General features: G+C 39.5%; 1 protein-coding gene across 2 annotated transcripts in view; it reads left to right on the top strand.

Annotated features, from left to right (window-relative positions):
- taldo1 (transaldolase 1) overlaps nt 1-8,406 on the top strand; it is a 29,831-nt gene extending 21,425 nt beyond the window's left edge. The window contains exons 5-8 of one of the 2 annotated variants that reach the window (XM_080190315.1): nt 743-918; nt 2,568-2,765; nt 4,339-4,484; nt 8,215-8,406. In XM_080190315.1, the coding sequence (XP_080046441.1) occupies nt 743-918; nt 2,568-2,765; nt 4,339-4,484; nt 8,215-8,247 (553 nt within the window). In that variant the 3' untranslated portion in view covers nt 8,248-8,406. Of the gene's footprint in view, nt 1-742; nt 919-2,567; nt 2,766-4,338; nt 4,485-7,713; nt 7,793-8,214 lie in introns of those variants that run through there. The other variant, XM_080190316.1, reaches the window with a different exon arrangement.
- The last annotated feature ends 7,093 nt before the right edge of the window (nt 8,407-15,499 follow it).

Genomic DNA, 15,499 nt, shown 5'->3' with positions numbered 1-15,499 from the left:
GGAAATAATTATGCGTGCCTTAGCCTGATTTCCATGATTGGCCTGAGAATCTCAACCATGAAAAACGAGGCAGTGATGTTAGAACAGTTCTGCAGCTCATCTAAGGTTGTGCACGTGTGATGGTTTCATGTTTACTTACATAATCTGTTCTAATGTTTAGGATAACGTTTTAAAACTGTCTTTTGTTTGACTGTCAGCCTAAGATTATCAGCATTTCAACATTCATAACTCTAAATGTTCCAATAGAAGTTTGCTTTGACGTTCGGGAGCACAAGCTAACATAATATATTATTACAAAACATATATAATTTAATAAGGTTTGAGTGAATCATGAATATTACCTATAATTAAATGTTGACCCGTTGGTTGCTGTCCCTCCAAGTTCCTACAGCCAACCTGACTTTGTCTATCAGCAATATGGACCCAATCATTCTAGCAAGCTTAACACTTGGAAACTTAGAAATAGGAGAAAAGATAGTGGAATGGCAGGTGAGGAAATTCTGACAGAGGGCAGAGGAGTAAGTTACTTGTTCTGGCACTGGTTACTTCTGATTTTAGATTCTGGAAGAATCTTAAGTAGTTGGTTAAATGTTCAGAATAAAAACAAACTACTTCTGACAGATGAACACTTGTTGTTTTCTTCCCTTCCTTCTTGATCCTGCTGTACAAACCATCCTTGATTTGCTGTAACCAGTTTACTATTCCAGGCAAGCATAGCTAAACCTGAATAACTCTGTTTTAGGATCCTTGAAGAACAGTGTGGCATTCACTGCAACATGACTCTGCTTTTCTCATTTGCTCAGGCAGTTGCCTGTGCAGAGGCTGGGGCAACACTGATTTCCCCATTTGTGGGTCGCATTCTGGACTGGCATGTGGCCAATACAGATAAGAAAAGCTTCGAACCATCAGCAGATCCAGGTACCTTCATCTAGCCATTGAATTCCATAGTAAACCCATGGACAATAGCAAACATTAGCTTATTGATGCAGTTAGTATAACTGTGGCCCTTTTATTGACTGGAAGGTATTGATTATCTGGACTCATTTTATTTGGGAGAATTTTGCAACTAACTTTGATCACTATTCTTGTCTGTAGTAACTGCCATATAATATAAAATTAGTGTTCTCTGCCACTGACTTTATTCCGTCCCTGACAGCTGCCTGAGAGTGAAGCAGACTGTTATACCCTTGGTGTTGTGTTTAACCCCCTGATATGAGCTTCCAGCTGCCTATCTGCCATCACTAAAACCTATTTCCAACCTTTTGACATTGGCTGACAGCACCATAGCAGAGCACACTTCTTTATTGCTGAAGCCCTCATCCATGTGTTTGTTATCTTTAGACTTTACTGTTGCCATGCAGTAAGTGCATGTCTTGTCTTTCACCCTCCAAACTTAAGCTTATTCAAAACTCTGCCACTCATGTCCTAACTTGCATCAACATTCATTCAATGGTCACCCCAGGGCTCATTGTTTAACAGGGAGTCAAATGTAGGTCAGTGTCTCAGTTCAGAAATTCTCATCCTTGTTTTCAAACTCCACCATGGCTTGGCTTATCCCTATCTCTAACTTCCACCAGCCTTACAATCTTCTGGTATCTGCACTTCTTCCCAGTTCTGACCTGTGAGGCCCTGAACTTTGAAATTTCCTCTTGCATCTCTCTCTTTTTCCTCCTTGACACTAATAGCTACCTACTTATCCAAGCTTAAGGTCATTTGACTTAAAATCTCCTTTTGTGGCTTAGTGTCAGATTGTTTTATAATGCTCTTGTGAAGTCCCTTTGGATATTTTGCAATTTTAAAGTTGCCATTGAAGCAGAAGCACTGCTGTTGCTGCTTGAAATATTGGTTCAGTACCACTCTTCAATGACATTGTCCCAGGTACTTGGCCATCACTTTCTGTGTCAAATCATTGGGATTATTCCATAGTATTGTGCCTTGCATCTTCTGGAAAGCATATTTTCTTTGCGTATCTTGTGTTTTGACACTATCCTTCTACATCTTGCACAGTACTATGTGCACTAACATGGGTCTGATTGTGAGTATTAGTTTGAAACCTTGTCTTATATTTGCGGGGGGGGGCGGGGGGGGTTCCTTGCTGCAGCTTACTTAATAGTGTGCTGATAAACCAGCAATAAGCCATTTACCTGACTGCAATGTACAATATTATATAATGGCTAACTGAAACATTATTGGCTTTTTTAACTAATTCCCAAATTATCAATCTGTTTCTTTTTTGTCTCTTGCTTTTGGCAAACTTTTTTGTGGGATTTTTGCTTTTCTTTTGAATTGCCCATCAAAAGCATTTTTCAGTCTTCAGATTTTGGTTAAAAAATGAATTATGATATTACACTGTAGCAGCAGAATATTTCCCCCCTCCCCCCACCCCCCACCTCTTCTTGCACCCCCAAAGCTCCTTTTTTTTAATGCATATCCTTGCTTTTGGGCATTTCTCATACAAGGCTCACATGCAGCCAGTTTTATTTCAGAAGGAAGAACAAAGTCATTAAGTTTAAGCCTGATGATTTTTCTGGCTACTATGTTTATTATATTCCTGATTTTGGCAATAGGTGTTCAGAGTGTAACGAAGATCTACAACTATTACAAGAAGTTTGGGTATAAAACTATTGTCATGGGAGCATCTTTCCGTAACACTGGTGAAATCAAGGCATTGGCTGGCTGTGACTATCTCACAATATCTCCAAAACTACTGGAAGAACTTAGCAAAGACGTTGAAAAGCTAACACCTGCTTTGAGTGTTAACAAAGGTAAGATGTGGCTCAATTGAGTTACCAAACAAATTAGATTTTCTCTCTCTCTCTCTCTCTCTCCCTCGCAAGCTTGACTGTCATACACTGGTCCCAAAGAAAGTAAATTGCATAGTACGATGGAAGAACTAGCTAAGATTGAATGGATAGATAAACTAACCAAAGGATGATCAATTAAAAACGGGGGAATTTAAGCAATTCAAAATGTTCAACGAATATACAGTTCATTCTCAAAAACAGAAAATCTATAAGAAAGATCTATCTGTGGCCTACTGAAGGAAGTTAGTTGATAGAATTAGATTGAAAGAAGAGGTTTACAATGTGGTTTTAAAAAAAAATTATAGCAAGCCTGAGATTTAGGAATATTTTAGGAATGTGCAAAGTTGAATCAATCTCTGAATCAACTAGCCAGGAATGTACAATTCCATATATGATCGCTAAGTTCTGTGCAATTTTAGAAAAGCTTTATTTTTGTACCCCAAGCTTCTGACAATGAAGGCCAGCATACCAATTGCTTGCTGCATGCTAATTTTTGTATTCCGTTTTATGAGTACACCAAACCCCCCCTCTACATTATTTACACATCCTTTACAAAGTATTCTGCCTTTCTGTTTTTACTATCAGTGGATAACCTCACACTTCATCACATTACTCCTTTAATGGATTGTTACCCATTCACTTGATCTGTCTAAACCTGTTTGCTATCTGTGTCCTCATCACAGTTTCTATTTTCACTTATCCAAATTTACTAATAATACAAAGCTACCTTGCATACCGCCTCATCGTCGAAGTCATTATAATGGTCCGTAACATCTGTGTAGTGGCATCCAGGGTTCCCACATGTCAAGGTAGCATCTGAATTTTTATTTTCTGTCACTTTTAAATTGTTTTTGATTTTTAGATTTCCCATGGCATTGTGCAAAAATAGTCATGACCAAGTGTTAGTTTCAGGTGAAGTGGGATTAAAGAGCTGGGGATAATTCTGCTCCAGTTTATGCCAATTGTGTATATTTTCATTTGTACATCCACCCCTTTTGGTGCACAAACCTAGTTAGTTTCTTTATTCTTAGCAAACATTGAACTAGTTTTACTCTGGACCTTCGGAGGTGAGGCAGGCAAATTGTCATTGAGAAGTAGGGCAAACAGTGCATCTATTTTTGACATGAACGTTGCTGTGGTGGTTTTGGAAGGTAAACTGACTCTGAATTGTTTTAAATGTTTCCACCTTCAAAATTGAAAGGCTCTCTACAGAAAGAAAAATGAAGTAAAAGCACTGGGATGGCAAATTGAAATTAAATAGAAGTACGGTTTAAACTAACATTTTAAATCCATGTCTTGCTGTTTAGGTTTGTTATTGGAATTCAGCCCTCCTTGGTTTTAAAGTTTTTAGTTTTAATGCCTTTTTCTTAACGTTGCAAAACCACGTAAGCGAAGGAGATAAATTTCCCAGTACCAGATGGCTATAGCTGTGTAAAAGTTTAAATTTCTGTGTACAAACTTTGTTCTTGAATCAAATTTTGTCAATGCAAATAACTGGTCTAAATCTTAAAAATTCTGCTCTGCTCTTGTGTAGCCCAAGCACTTGACCTACAAAAAGTTGAAATGAATGAACAGATCTTTCGTTGGCTTCACAATGAAGACCAGATGGCAGTGGAAAAATTGTCTGATGGAATCCGCAAGTTTTCAGCTGATGCAATTAAACTAGAAAATATGCTAAAGGTATGCAAGTTTGAAAATCTGTGGCTTGAATATCAACTAGACAGAACAGCCTAAAAATTAGAATGTTTCTGATTTTGGGCTCTGATCACAATTTACAATTACACCACCCTCAATCCAGTTGAGATATGCAAACTGCTGCTTCCCCAATTCAATTATTTCACAGTAACCCAGTGCTGAGTGTGTTGCTGGATGATTGCACACTCGCGGGCCCCGCAGTATGCCTCGCTAGCATGTGTTTCAGCTACTTGCACCTCTTAAAGGGGTGATGCACTCATAAGCTGCAGGAATTGGCAGCAAGAAGAAGCACACCAAGTGGCGTTGTGGTCAAGAGTAAGCACTCGCAGGTTTCTGATACATCACTGGGACCATTTGATAGGAAGTTGAAAGGATAGAGAAGCCTGGCTTCTGCAGGAAGCTGTAGAGGCAAACTGAGTGTAAGGGAAGCAGGTGGCCCTCGAGGTCTATGTCCAGAAGACGTGGCAGCAGCGCTTCAAGAGGTTCAATTATTTTGCGTGTGGCCAATGTCAGTGAATGTATGTTTCTGTTCACTGCACCATCAATTTCTTGTGCTGTTCAAGATGTCACAATGTCTTCACTACCTTATAATAATTAGGATCAACATTCAGATTCTCTTACTCCTCCAGTCAAATTTTATGCTGCAAGATTTACACCCTCCTCTCTGATTCAGTTCTAGCACATACATCACCCATACGCAATCAGTGACATTCTTCTCAGGACCTTCTGCAGAACAAGGTGATCTTTAACAGAAGGGAGTAGACCAGAATTGGAAGTGTGGCCGACGATCCTGTCCCTTCTTAAATCCCAACCCTGTAGCGTGACATGCAAACTAAATAATGTGACCATGAAATCATGCTCCTAGCATCCCCTTCTGCATTTGCACTTTCAGATATTTGAGGGAAAAAGATGCCACTTGGCCAGCCACTGCAACCTCATCATGAGGGGTAAGAGATATATCAGATGTCTGAGCACGAAGCACCATTACTTAGTCTGACAATCACACCTATCAACTTGGATACTGGCATAGGGCATAGATAATATCAAGAAGAATATAATAGACTTGGCGAATCAAACAAACTTCCCCACTTCTGACCTTATGGTGGAAGGAATGTCACCGAAGGAGCTGAAAATGTTTGGGCTGAGGACGTTACCCTGAGGAACTCCTGCAGTGATGTCCTGGAACTGAGCTGATTGACCTCCAGTTGGCATAACCATCTTACTTTGTGACAAGCATGATTTCAACCAGCAGAGGTTTATCTGCTTGATACCCAATGACTCCAGTCTTGCTAGAGCTTCTTGATGCCACACTCTTGTCAACTACTGCCTTGACATCAAAGGTAGCAACCCTCGTCTTGCCTCTGGAATTCAACTTTGTCCATGTTTGAATCAAGGCAGTAATGAAATCGGGAGCAAGGTGAGCGTGGTGTAACCCAAATTGAACCCCAGTGAACAGATTGCTAAGCAAGTTCCACTTGGTAGAATGGTTGTTGACCCTTTCCATCGCTTGACTGATGGCCAGGTTGGATATGTCTTGCTTTGTGTACAGGACATACCTAGGCAATTTTCCACATTGCTGGGTAGATGCCAGTGCTGTAACTGTACTGGAACAACTTGGCTAGGGGCATGTCAAGTTTTGAAGCACAAATTTTATGTACTATTGTCAGGCCCCATAGCCTTTGCAGCATCCAGTGCCTTCAGCCAATTTTTGATATCAATTGCATTCCTGTATTCTTTATTGAACTAGGGTTGATCCCCTGGTTTGGTAATGGTGGAGTGGGGGATTTGCAGGTTGTAGTTGAGTACAGTTCTGCTGCTTATGTTCTTGAGTGTATCGTTAATACCCCATCTGGGGTTGCTGGATATGTTTGAAGTCTATCCCATTAGCAAAGTGGTAGTGCTTTTGAAGGCGTCCTCAATGTGAAGATGGGACTTTGTGCAGTGGTCACAGATGTATCCATTGCAGTTGGTCCCCTATCGCATCCCCCACCCCCTGCCCACCACGCGCACACTACGTACATAATACATACAGACAGAGACACACACACACACACACACACACACACACACACACACACACACACACACACAAGCGTAGTAGCAATATCCTTTAAGACCCAGCCAGCTCAGTCTGTGGTGGTTCGACTGAGCCACTCGTGGTGGTGACGACTGAAGACCTTCACCCAGAGGACATTTTGTCCTTGCCACCCTCCGTGCTCCCTCCAATTGGTGTTCAATATGGAGGAGTATTAATTTTTTTGGTGGGGAGGGGAATGTATATTGTTGCAAAAACCCAGCCTGCAGGTGCAGCAGGTGATCAGGAAGGCAAATGGGATGCTGGCCTTTATAGCGAGGGGGATTGAATATAAAAGCAGGGAGGTCTTGCTGCAACTGTACAGGGCACTGGTGAGGCCGCAGCTGGAGTACTGTGTGCAGTTTTGGTCGCGGCACTTGCGCAAGGATATTTTGGCCTTGGAGTGCGGAGGAGGTTTGCTAGGCTGATACTGGAAATGAGGGGGTTGGACTATGAAGAGAGGCTGAATAGACTGCATTTGTACTCATTGGAGTTTAGAAGGATGAGGGGGGATCTTATAGAGACGTATAAGTTAATGAAGAGGATGGATAGGGTAGAGGTAGAGAGATTCTTCCCGCACAAAGGACAGCAGGACTAGAGGGCACAACCTCAAGATAAGGAGAGGGGGGGTGCAGTTTAGAACAGAGTTGAGGAACTTCTTCGCTCAAAGGGTGGTGAATCTCTGGAATTCTCTGCCCGTTGATGTGGTGGAGGCTACCTCGCTAAATGTATTTAAGACACGGGTAGATAGGTTTTTGGTAGGCAAGGGAATTAAGGGTTATGGGGAGAAAGCGGGAAAGTGGAACTGAGCCACTTCAGATCAGCCATGATCTTATTGAATGGCAGGGCAGGCTCGAAGGGCTAGATGGCCTACTCCTATTTCTTATGTTCTTATATGGTAATCAGCAGGAGGTTTACCTTGCCCATGTTTGACATGAAGCTTGATGGGTTCCAGAGTTGGTGTTGAGAACTCCCTCCTGACTGGTCGGCTGTGCTAGTGGCCAGAAGCAGTGTTACAGCCAAATTGTTCAGTTATGTTTCCTACCCTTCTCTTCCCACACCTACCAATTAGGAAGCTGTCACCTATGGTTATTCTTGTAAATGTGGGTGTCTGACAAAAAAATGTTGCTTTCCTTTTAGATCAAGAGGGTGCTCGAGGAGGAAGGAAACTAATTACAGCACATCTGGGGAAATGTAATCTATTTTGAACAATTTTTGCAGAATGCATATCAGCTAGGAAAACTTAATAGCACTTTCACCTGAGGCACTGCCTGGTAACCAATCAAAAAGGCTACATTGTTGGCATGTCTAATTCAAATGAGCTGCTTCACAATGCAACCACTGACAATTAACAGTTATTGTAGTTTAGCATGTTTATATATAATTTTAAACTCTACTTAAGGATATCATAACATGGTATGGTAGATGGGATAAACCAAGATCAAATAAACTAGTAGGAACAGACTAGTTTCTGCAGCTTGTATCCCACAAGAGCTTTCAGGTTCTGGAAGGATGACATGGGCAACTGTTCTTGTACAATGGATTGGCATGTACGCTCAAGACTGTTTGTATGTTTTGCCCCAAGAGTGTCATAGCTAACTCTTCTATGAGTCATGACTTGTGTTTTTTTTTCCTTTGCAGGACCGGCTTTTTACTGTCAAGAATGGATGCTAGGCATCTCTTGCACTTGAATCACATGGTTTAAATTTCACTTTGACCAACCATGTTTAAAAAAGGTACACCAAACTTTCATGGGTGTATCCATTATTGAGCAGCACTTAATGTTGGCTTGTGCAGTCTGATGCAACTCTTTCTAATAAATGCATAAACCTACTAACGTGTTGGTTGCCTTTGCTGTGAAATTCCTTCTTTCCCAGTCAGTTCTTTAGCAGGATCAAATTGTAGTATTACTTCAGTGCTTGGAACCAAAAGATCTGCTGTATTAAATGGATAACATTGTGGAAAGGGATATTGGGTTATCATGAATATCTAAACCGTGGTAAACAATCAGAAAGGTGCAGAGTTGCATAGCTAATACGAATATTGTATAAATCACGAGCTGTGTTGTTGGCATATAATTACTGATCAAATCTCATTTTGAAGATACTATATAAATAATACTATAATATCTCATTACATATTGTAAGGATATTGCTATATAAAGGGTAGTAACCAATATGGCTTGAGGGATTAGCAATTTGTTTTATGGGAAGTTGAGCCTGTACTCATGGCAAAAATTGAAAATACTGAGATAGCCTAATTAACATTGAAAAGTATCATAGAGCTAGAATAAAATTGTTCATTGAATACCAGGGAACACCAGTTTGTTTTGGTTGAGAATAAGGTAAATCAGAACAAGCTGCTAAATGATGCGCAATAGATTTTTGAAATTTTACCAGCAGAAACAATTGGACTGTACAAGGCGAATTATGTAGCAATATTGAACAAGGTTGAGTGAAATGGTTAAAAAATTGGTGTCAGATTTGCTCCAGGAGATATGTTTGACACAATAGAATTTCTTGTTTAGTTGATGAACTGTAGTTTTATCTCTAGTTTTAAAACTAATGTTTTGAATGAATTCTCTGCTAAGTTTCTACAAAGTTTACTCATGGATTATGGAAACAATGGCATACATTAATCTTTACCACTGTGTACCACATGGTGGCAACAATGACTAGACTGCAGCTAATTTTCCACAGCTAAGGATGTGAAATATGTTTTAATCATTTGCTTGTAAGATTTTCTAACTTGTCTTGTGTGTTTGTGGAGTTGTGGAGCGAATTGCTTCCATTTCTAACATTCCCTGCCCTAAAACCCATTGAATTACTTCATTTTCACTTTGCTCCATGTTCCCATACTTGGTAGTCCTTTGAATCATAGCTATGCTGTCCCACTCTACTCCCACAGCTTTGTTGAGCGAGTTATATAAATTATCTTTCCAAAGTACTGTTCGTGTATAAAAGTAGTAAAAATGTCTTATGCTCTTTGGGGAACAGAATGATGTGTTAATTGTACAAATCGTAGTTGAAGAAAAGCTTTAAGATGGGTGTATTGATAGCTAAAGGAGCAGGGAACAAATAAAATACTGGTTTGTGAGGGGTCAACGCTGGAGGGAATCAGAGTGAGTCATCACAACAAGGAAAATTCAGTATTAATACTTTCTAGTTTTGTTTTCTCTTTCTCTTAACTTTCACCATCTTCTGTGACAAGAACACTGGTCACTTCCAGGCTTCTTCCAAGTTTGATTCAACTGGGATCTTGGATGGAAAAATATCTACTGATCCATTACCTTAGCTGCCCCAAGGAACATTTCCAATTCTAGACAGGTTTGTGGGTTATTGTTCGTGCTTGTATGAGCTAGAAGCAAACTTGATTGCAATAGATTGTCTTTTGGAAGTTTCCCAGGCAGTGTTAGTGAATATTGATAGTAGCTATTAATTTGTAATCGCCTAAATCAGTATATCATTCAAAGTAGGCAAAATTAATTCTGTAGAGTAACAGCCAACACTGAAATGACATTGAAAACATTTCTAAAGTAAAGTAATATCTCATTCAAAAGATGATTTTTGATTATTGCAGTTTTGTACTGGCTCTGATATCATTTGCATGAATTGCTTAAAAGGCCAAAGAATTGCTATTTCCATCAACACTCCAGAACACACTCACTTCTAGAAGGTTGAGAAATGATCTAAAGTGTATTTAGGATGATTAAGGGATTTGGCTGCAGAGAAACTGTTTTCTCTGGTGGGAGAAAATCTAAAGCAAGGTGACAATAAATCTGAAAATTGGAGTGAAGCCATATGGGAGTGAAATCAAGAGCATTTTCATAGACTGTTGGAAATCTCGAACTTCTCAAAGTTGGGTACATATTGTGGTACAGGTCAGTCAGGATCTGATTGAATGACCTACTCTTCCTGTGTTCTGCAAATTGTAACTGATTTGATTTTTTAAAAAAAATCTTTAGATAAGTCAAGGTCTTTAAATAAGTCAATGTCTATAGTTGAGGCACCACCAGTGTTGAAGAGGAGAGTAAACAAGATGATCCTCCTAACTTGTTGCTTCATGCTGCAAACCTTCGTGAAGGCTGTTTATGCTAGTATTGCAGTTTTGGTATAATGGAAGATTTTCACATCTCTCATAGCTTGCTGCAATGTGAGGTTATTAGCTGTCACAATGTAAGTAGATTCCAATTAAACTCTAGAAGAAAAGATAAATAAAGTAATGATTAGATGATCCTAAGTTTAGACTTCCAAAATCTGTACATTGTTTTGGAAGAGAATTCTACAGCTGGGAATCAATAAATAGCAGAGGCTTAATTTGAATCAGTATTTCAATTAGAGAAACACCCTCTAAGAATTTTGTTTGCAACTTGAGTGCAACTGCAGATGAACTAATACCAGATAGAACCCATTTTAAGGCAGAACTCAAAATGAAATAGTCATTTGCTGGACAAAATGATTTGTTGCACAGTTGCACATAAACAATTAACTATGGACCCATTTGTAATGCAAGATATAATTTCCAGTAGTTACTTAATTGTCCTGCCTTCTCTGCTTCCTCAATGCAAAAGATTCCAAACAATAAAAACTAACTTGACCGAAGTATGACCCTGGAAACAGACATCATTATGTCAGCATTTCAAACAAAGTGCAGAAAAAAATCATCTCTTTCCATTACATGCTAACTTTTAAATACCACTGCAACATGTTAAACTAAAACAATATCCTTGACAAATTAACCCTGTAAGTACTGTATTTCTTTCAGTGTGTTGTGTTTAACATAATGAATTCAAAGTGATGTTTGTACATTTGCAGCATACATAAGTAACAATGTTGAGTGCTGTTCACTGATCTTCAAGAAGAGAATACGATTGGTATCTGGAGTATTGTGTGAAATTGAGCAGCAGCGACCAGGAGGTTCCCACATTTGGTTCTCCGGTCTGAGAGTTCTCGGCCAAGGCATGTGTCTGGGTGCTTCAGTGAGTGGTGATGGAGCAACCCTCCTGGATTGTTCTGGACATTCCAGGAATGGAAGGTTAATTCCTCTGGTGCTAGTGCAGGTAATATGGGACGGGGGGAATGCAGAAGTTGAGTTTGGGATGCATGTCTGTGGTTTACACATCGGCATAAAAATCTGTTGCTAGATCCATTCTCTTGAACAGTTCCTGAAAGACTGTAATCAGCAGTGTAAATGGAGAAATGGCATGGCTGGTTTGAGTTGAGGAGTTAAATTTGCATTGGTCAAAACCATAACTAGGTGGATTCACAAAATATGTTCCACTTTAATAGAGGATTAGTTGAACATGAAAAACACAATTTGCTTCAAAATGTATTTCTTTAATGTGCAAGTTTTGCAGAGGATTTTAGCTCACGAGGTCAGTGCTAATATCTGTGCTCCATATATGCCTGCAGTGATCCTACTGTATTTTATCCTATGACCATAACTTTGTCACCATCTTCCCTTTAAATGCATTTATGCTATTTGGTTCAAACACTCATATGTTGCATTCTTTATCTGATTAAAATGCACAACCACTGGACTATTTAAGTAATTTGTAACAAAATTAATTTTTAAAATGACATTCAACTGAACAGGACCCAACTTCTAATAAAGTAAATACAATAATATTTGCCAACGATGAACAAGTTATAAACAATTTTGTTTTGTGTAAAAGTAGACCATTGTGTGCTATTGCGAAGTCAAGTCTTTCAAGGTGCACTCATTTTTAGACTTGTCAAAAATTTAGAACTTCTGATCAATTCAATTTATTTATTTTTCAGTGCAAGTTGTGTATAAGATTTTCTAACTGCTCAACCTGATGTGAAAAAAGTCATACTTTTGTTGAAGCTTTTGTCTTGCATTCATCAGCAGTCAAAAGTATACCGATGTCAAGTAAACAACAACTATATGAAAAGAGTGCTGATTGCTCCTACTAGAATCTACATGCCAACCATTGCTGTGGGGAATGCACCAATTAATAGTGACTGACAGTTAACTACCAAGTATTGCTCAGATTTAAACTAAGCAGCTTGACTTTGGTCAAATATTGTCCCAAGGCATGAACAGGCTAATGGCTATTACTTATTTTGTTTCACTGAAACAGGCACAATGTGTACATATTCTATTTGCAAAGAATGGAGTCCTGTGTATTAATATATGTCACTTCCAGTACATGCAAATGCCACCTTCAGTTAGTTGTCAGTGTAATTTTTAGCACGCTGAGGATGAGGATTGTTTCGTAATGTTATCAAATCACGTCTAATATTGGACAATTTTTTGGACTTTTCAAGCACAGGGTGGCTGAAAAGAGCCTGTAACCTATGATGTAGGTCCACTACCATTGCACGAATCAGTAATGTGGTACTTGAATTTCAGTGCCAGTATGATGGTAGGTATGAAGATCATGCATCCCAAATATTGGCAGATTATATTAAACAGCGTGACCCTTCTGTTGTTTGCAACAGGCAAGATACAAACTGTGTACCTAATCAGTCCATGCTTGCATAACTCAGAACACTGCATTTGATGTAATTTTGCACTTAGACAACATTGCTAAATAATCATCTATGCTGAAAAGTATGCTGACAACAAATTAAGATTGTCAGGCTTGCAGTATGGTAGATTTGTGTGTACTGGAGCTACATGCATTAAACACGGCCCTGTGCCTTGCAGTCAGGATGTGTACATGTGACTGTTAAAACTATGTAAAAGTGATAGACATTTTGCTGGTTCACTGAGAGATCAGAATCAGGCTGTGTGGTTTGACTGCCAAACGTTGTTAGAAAATTTAACTCGGTCACTATTAACTGGTGCATTTTCTGCGGTAATGCTACTACCAATCAGAGTTCTCTCTCTTTCTTTCGTTCCCTCCCTCCCTCAGAATAAAGATATTTCCTCTGACATTGGTATTCTTATTGTCTGGATGCATGCAAGATTTAAAGCTTTTACAAATTTAAATTCTACTTTGTACAGATCTCGGGCATTTTAAATATTTCCTTTTGCTTAGTTAACTATGCGGATCATGTTGACTGAATTTTATTTCAGCTGAAGCTTGACCAAGTGAAGTGAATGCTTTAAGATTTTAGTGTTAGTGAAAATAAAAATGGATATTGTTTAATAGAATTGTTAGCATGTGATTTTATACTGTGTACACACGTTAAGGTTATGACATCAAATTCCTCCATAATCTCCCTTCCCTGTCCCAAGGTCTCTGTCCTTCAAGTCTAGTGGCATGGACACTTCTGATTTTCATTACTCCAGCTTCCTTCATCGCTGCTTGGTCAAAATACTGAAGCTTCCTGACAGTACTGTGGGTATTCCTACAACGCATGGACTTCAGATGTTCAAGAAGGCAGCTCATCACCTTCTCAAGTGCAGTTGGGGATGGGCAATAGAATCTCTACAGTGCAGAAGGATGTCATTCACCCCATCAAGCCTGCACTGGCAACAATACTGCCCTACCCTGTCACCCCGTGTATTTATTCTGTTAATCCCCCAGACACTGAGGGTCAATTTAGCATGGCCAATCAACTTAACCGACACGCCTTTGGAGTGTGGGAGGAAATCAGAACACCCAGAGAAAATAAACACAGAGCCATTTGCTGCCCTAGCCAATGACATCCATATCCCATGGAATTTTTTTCATAGTGTTTGTGATCATGTCTTTGCCTGCCTAAACCTTAGGTTGTGGAATGTCCTCATAAACCTTTCCACTTCTCTTTCCTCTTAAGATACTCATTAATATACTTTGAGGTTTTAGTCACCTATCGCAATAGCTGTAATGTAGTTGTACCAGATTTCGTCAGTCATGCTGATGTTAGAATACAGTTTGTTCTGTTGAACACTTTTTTCAAAAGCCAGACCTTTTATTTGTGGCTTGGTAAATATTGTCAAACCTTCTGACATGGCCCACAGCCTTTGTGATTTCTCCTTCACAAAGCTGAAGGCCAGAAAGATTTCATTTTCAACAGAACTGCACAATAATTTCATACATGCATACAAACTACAGCACCACAGACTCCAATCATGGAAATTCCAGGACAATTCTGGAGGGTTGGCAACCTTGGATACACAACACCTTGCGTTAAATAGCATCTGTAGTTGTCACCCTGCCTAATACAACCTGGTGTGATAGGAACAATAGATGTTAAATGAAGATGAAGATAATAGATGAAGAGCGGCAAGAACAAATGAAATGTAGCCATCTTGGGCTCCCACGTGTTAACTGCCTGGGGCCAACTTGTGCTGGTCTGTAACCGGCAAGCTGCTTGGACTACTCATTAACAGTTGCAGCGTGACATATCTGTGTAAATGAAGCCTAGTCCTTTAATTAGCCAGCAGTATTGGTCAGCTGGCAGGTGTGTTACAGAATACCAGTTTTAAAAAAAGAAATGCTGGAAATACTTAGCAAGCCAAACAGCTTGTTGAGGGAGTATTTCTAGTTGATATTTCAAATTTGGGAAAATTTAGAAATGTAATAGGTTTTGATCAAGTGAAAGGGTGGGTCAAAAGAACAAAAGGGAATCTATCATAGATGGAAGACAGGAGCAATTTAATGGCAAAACAGATGTTGGTCCAGGACCAAAGGGAGTTGTAATGGCACACAAAAGAAACACAAAGTGCCAGAATCATCAGCTTCTATCTGAAGAAAAAATGAGTGAAACCAAGTGGGGTCAAAGGCTACTGTCTGGAATTGTTGAAGTTGTCTGAAGTATCCAGTCAAACGATGAAGTGCTATGTTTCAATGAAGCTCAAAAAAATACAGGAGGTTAAGGACAGATTATTCAGTATTGGGAGCAAGATAGAGATAAAATAGTGGGTCACTGCAAGCTTGGGAACATGCTTGTGGTCTGACTGGACGTGTTCCACAGAGTGGTTACACCATCTGCATTTGGTCTCCCTAATGCCAAGCAAGACTGTATGATGA

Source organism: Carcharhinus amblyrhynchos, chromosome 6 (assembly GCF_965287045.1).
Source record: "Carcharhinus amblyrhynchos chromosome 6, sCarAmb.v2.hapA, whole genome shotgun sequence".
Taxonomy (NCBI): Eukaryota; Metazoa; Chordata; class Chondrichthyes; order Carcharhiniformes; family Carcharhinidae; genus Carcharhinus; species Carcharhinus amblyrhynchos.
Note: the sequence above shows the minus strand (reverse complement) of the source record. Positions and strands in the feature narration are given on the sequence as shown.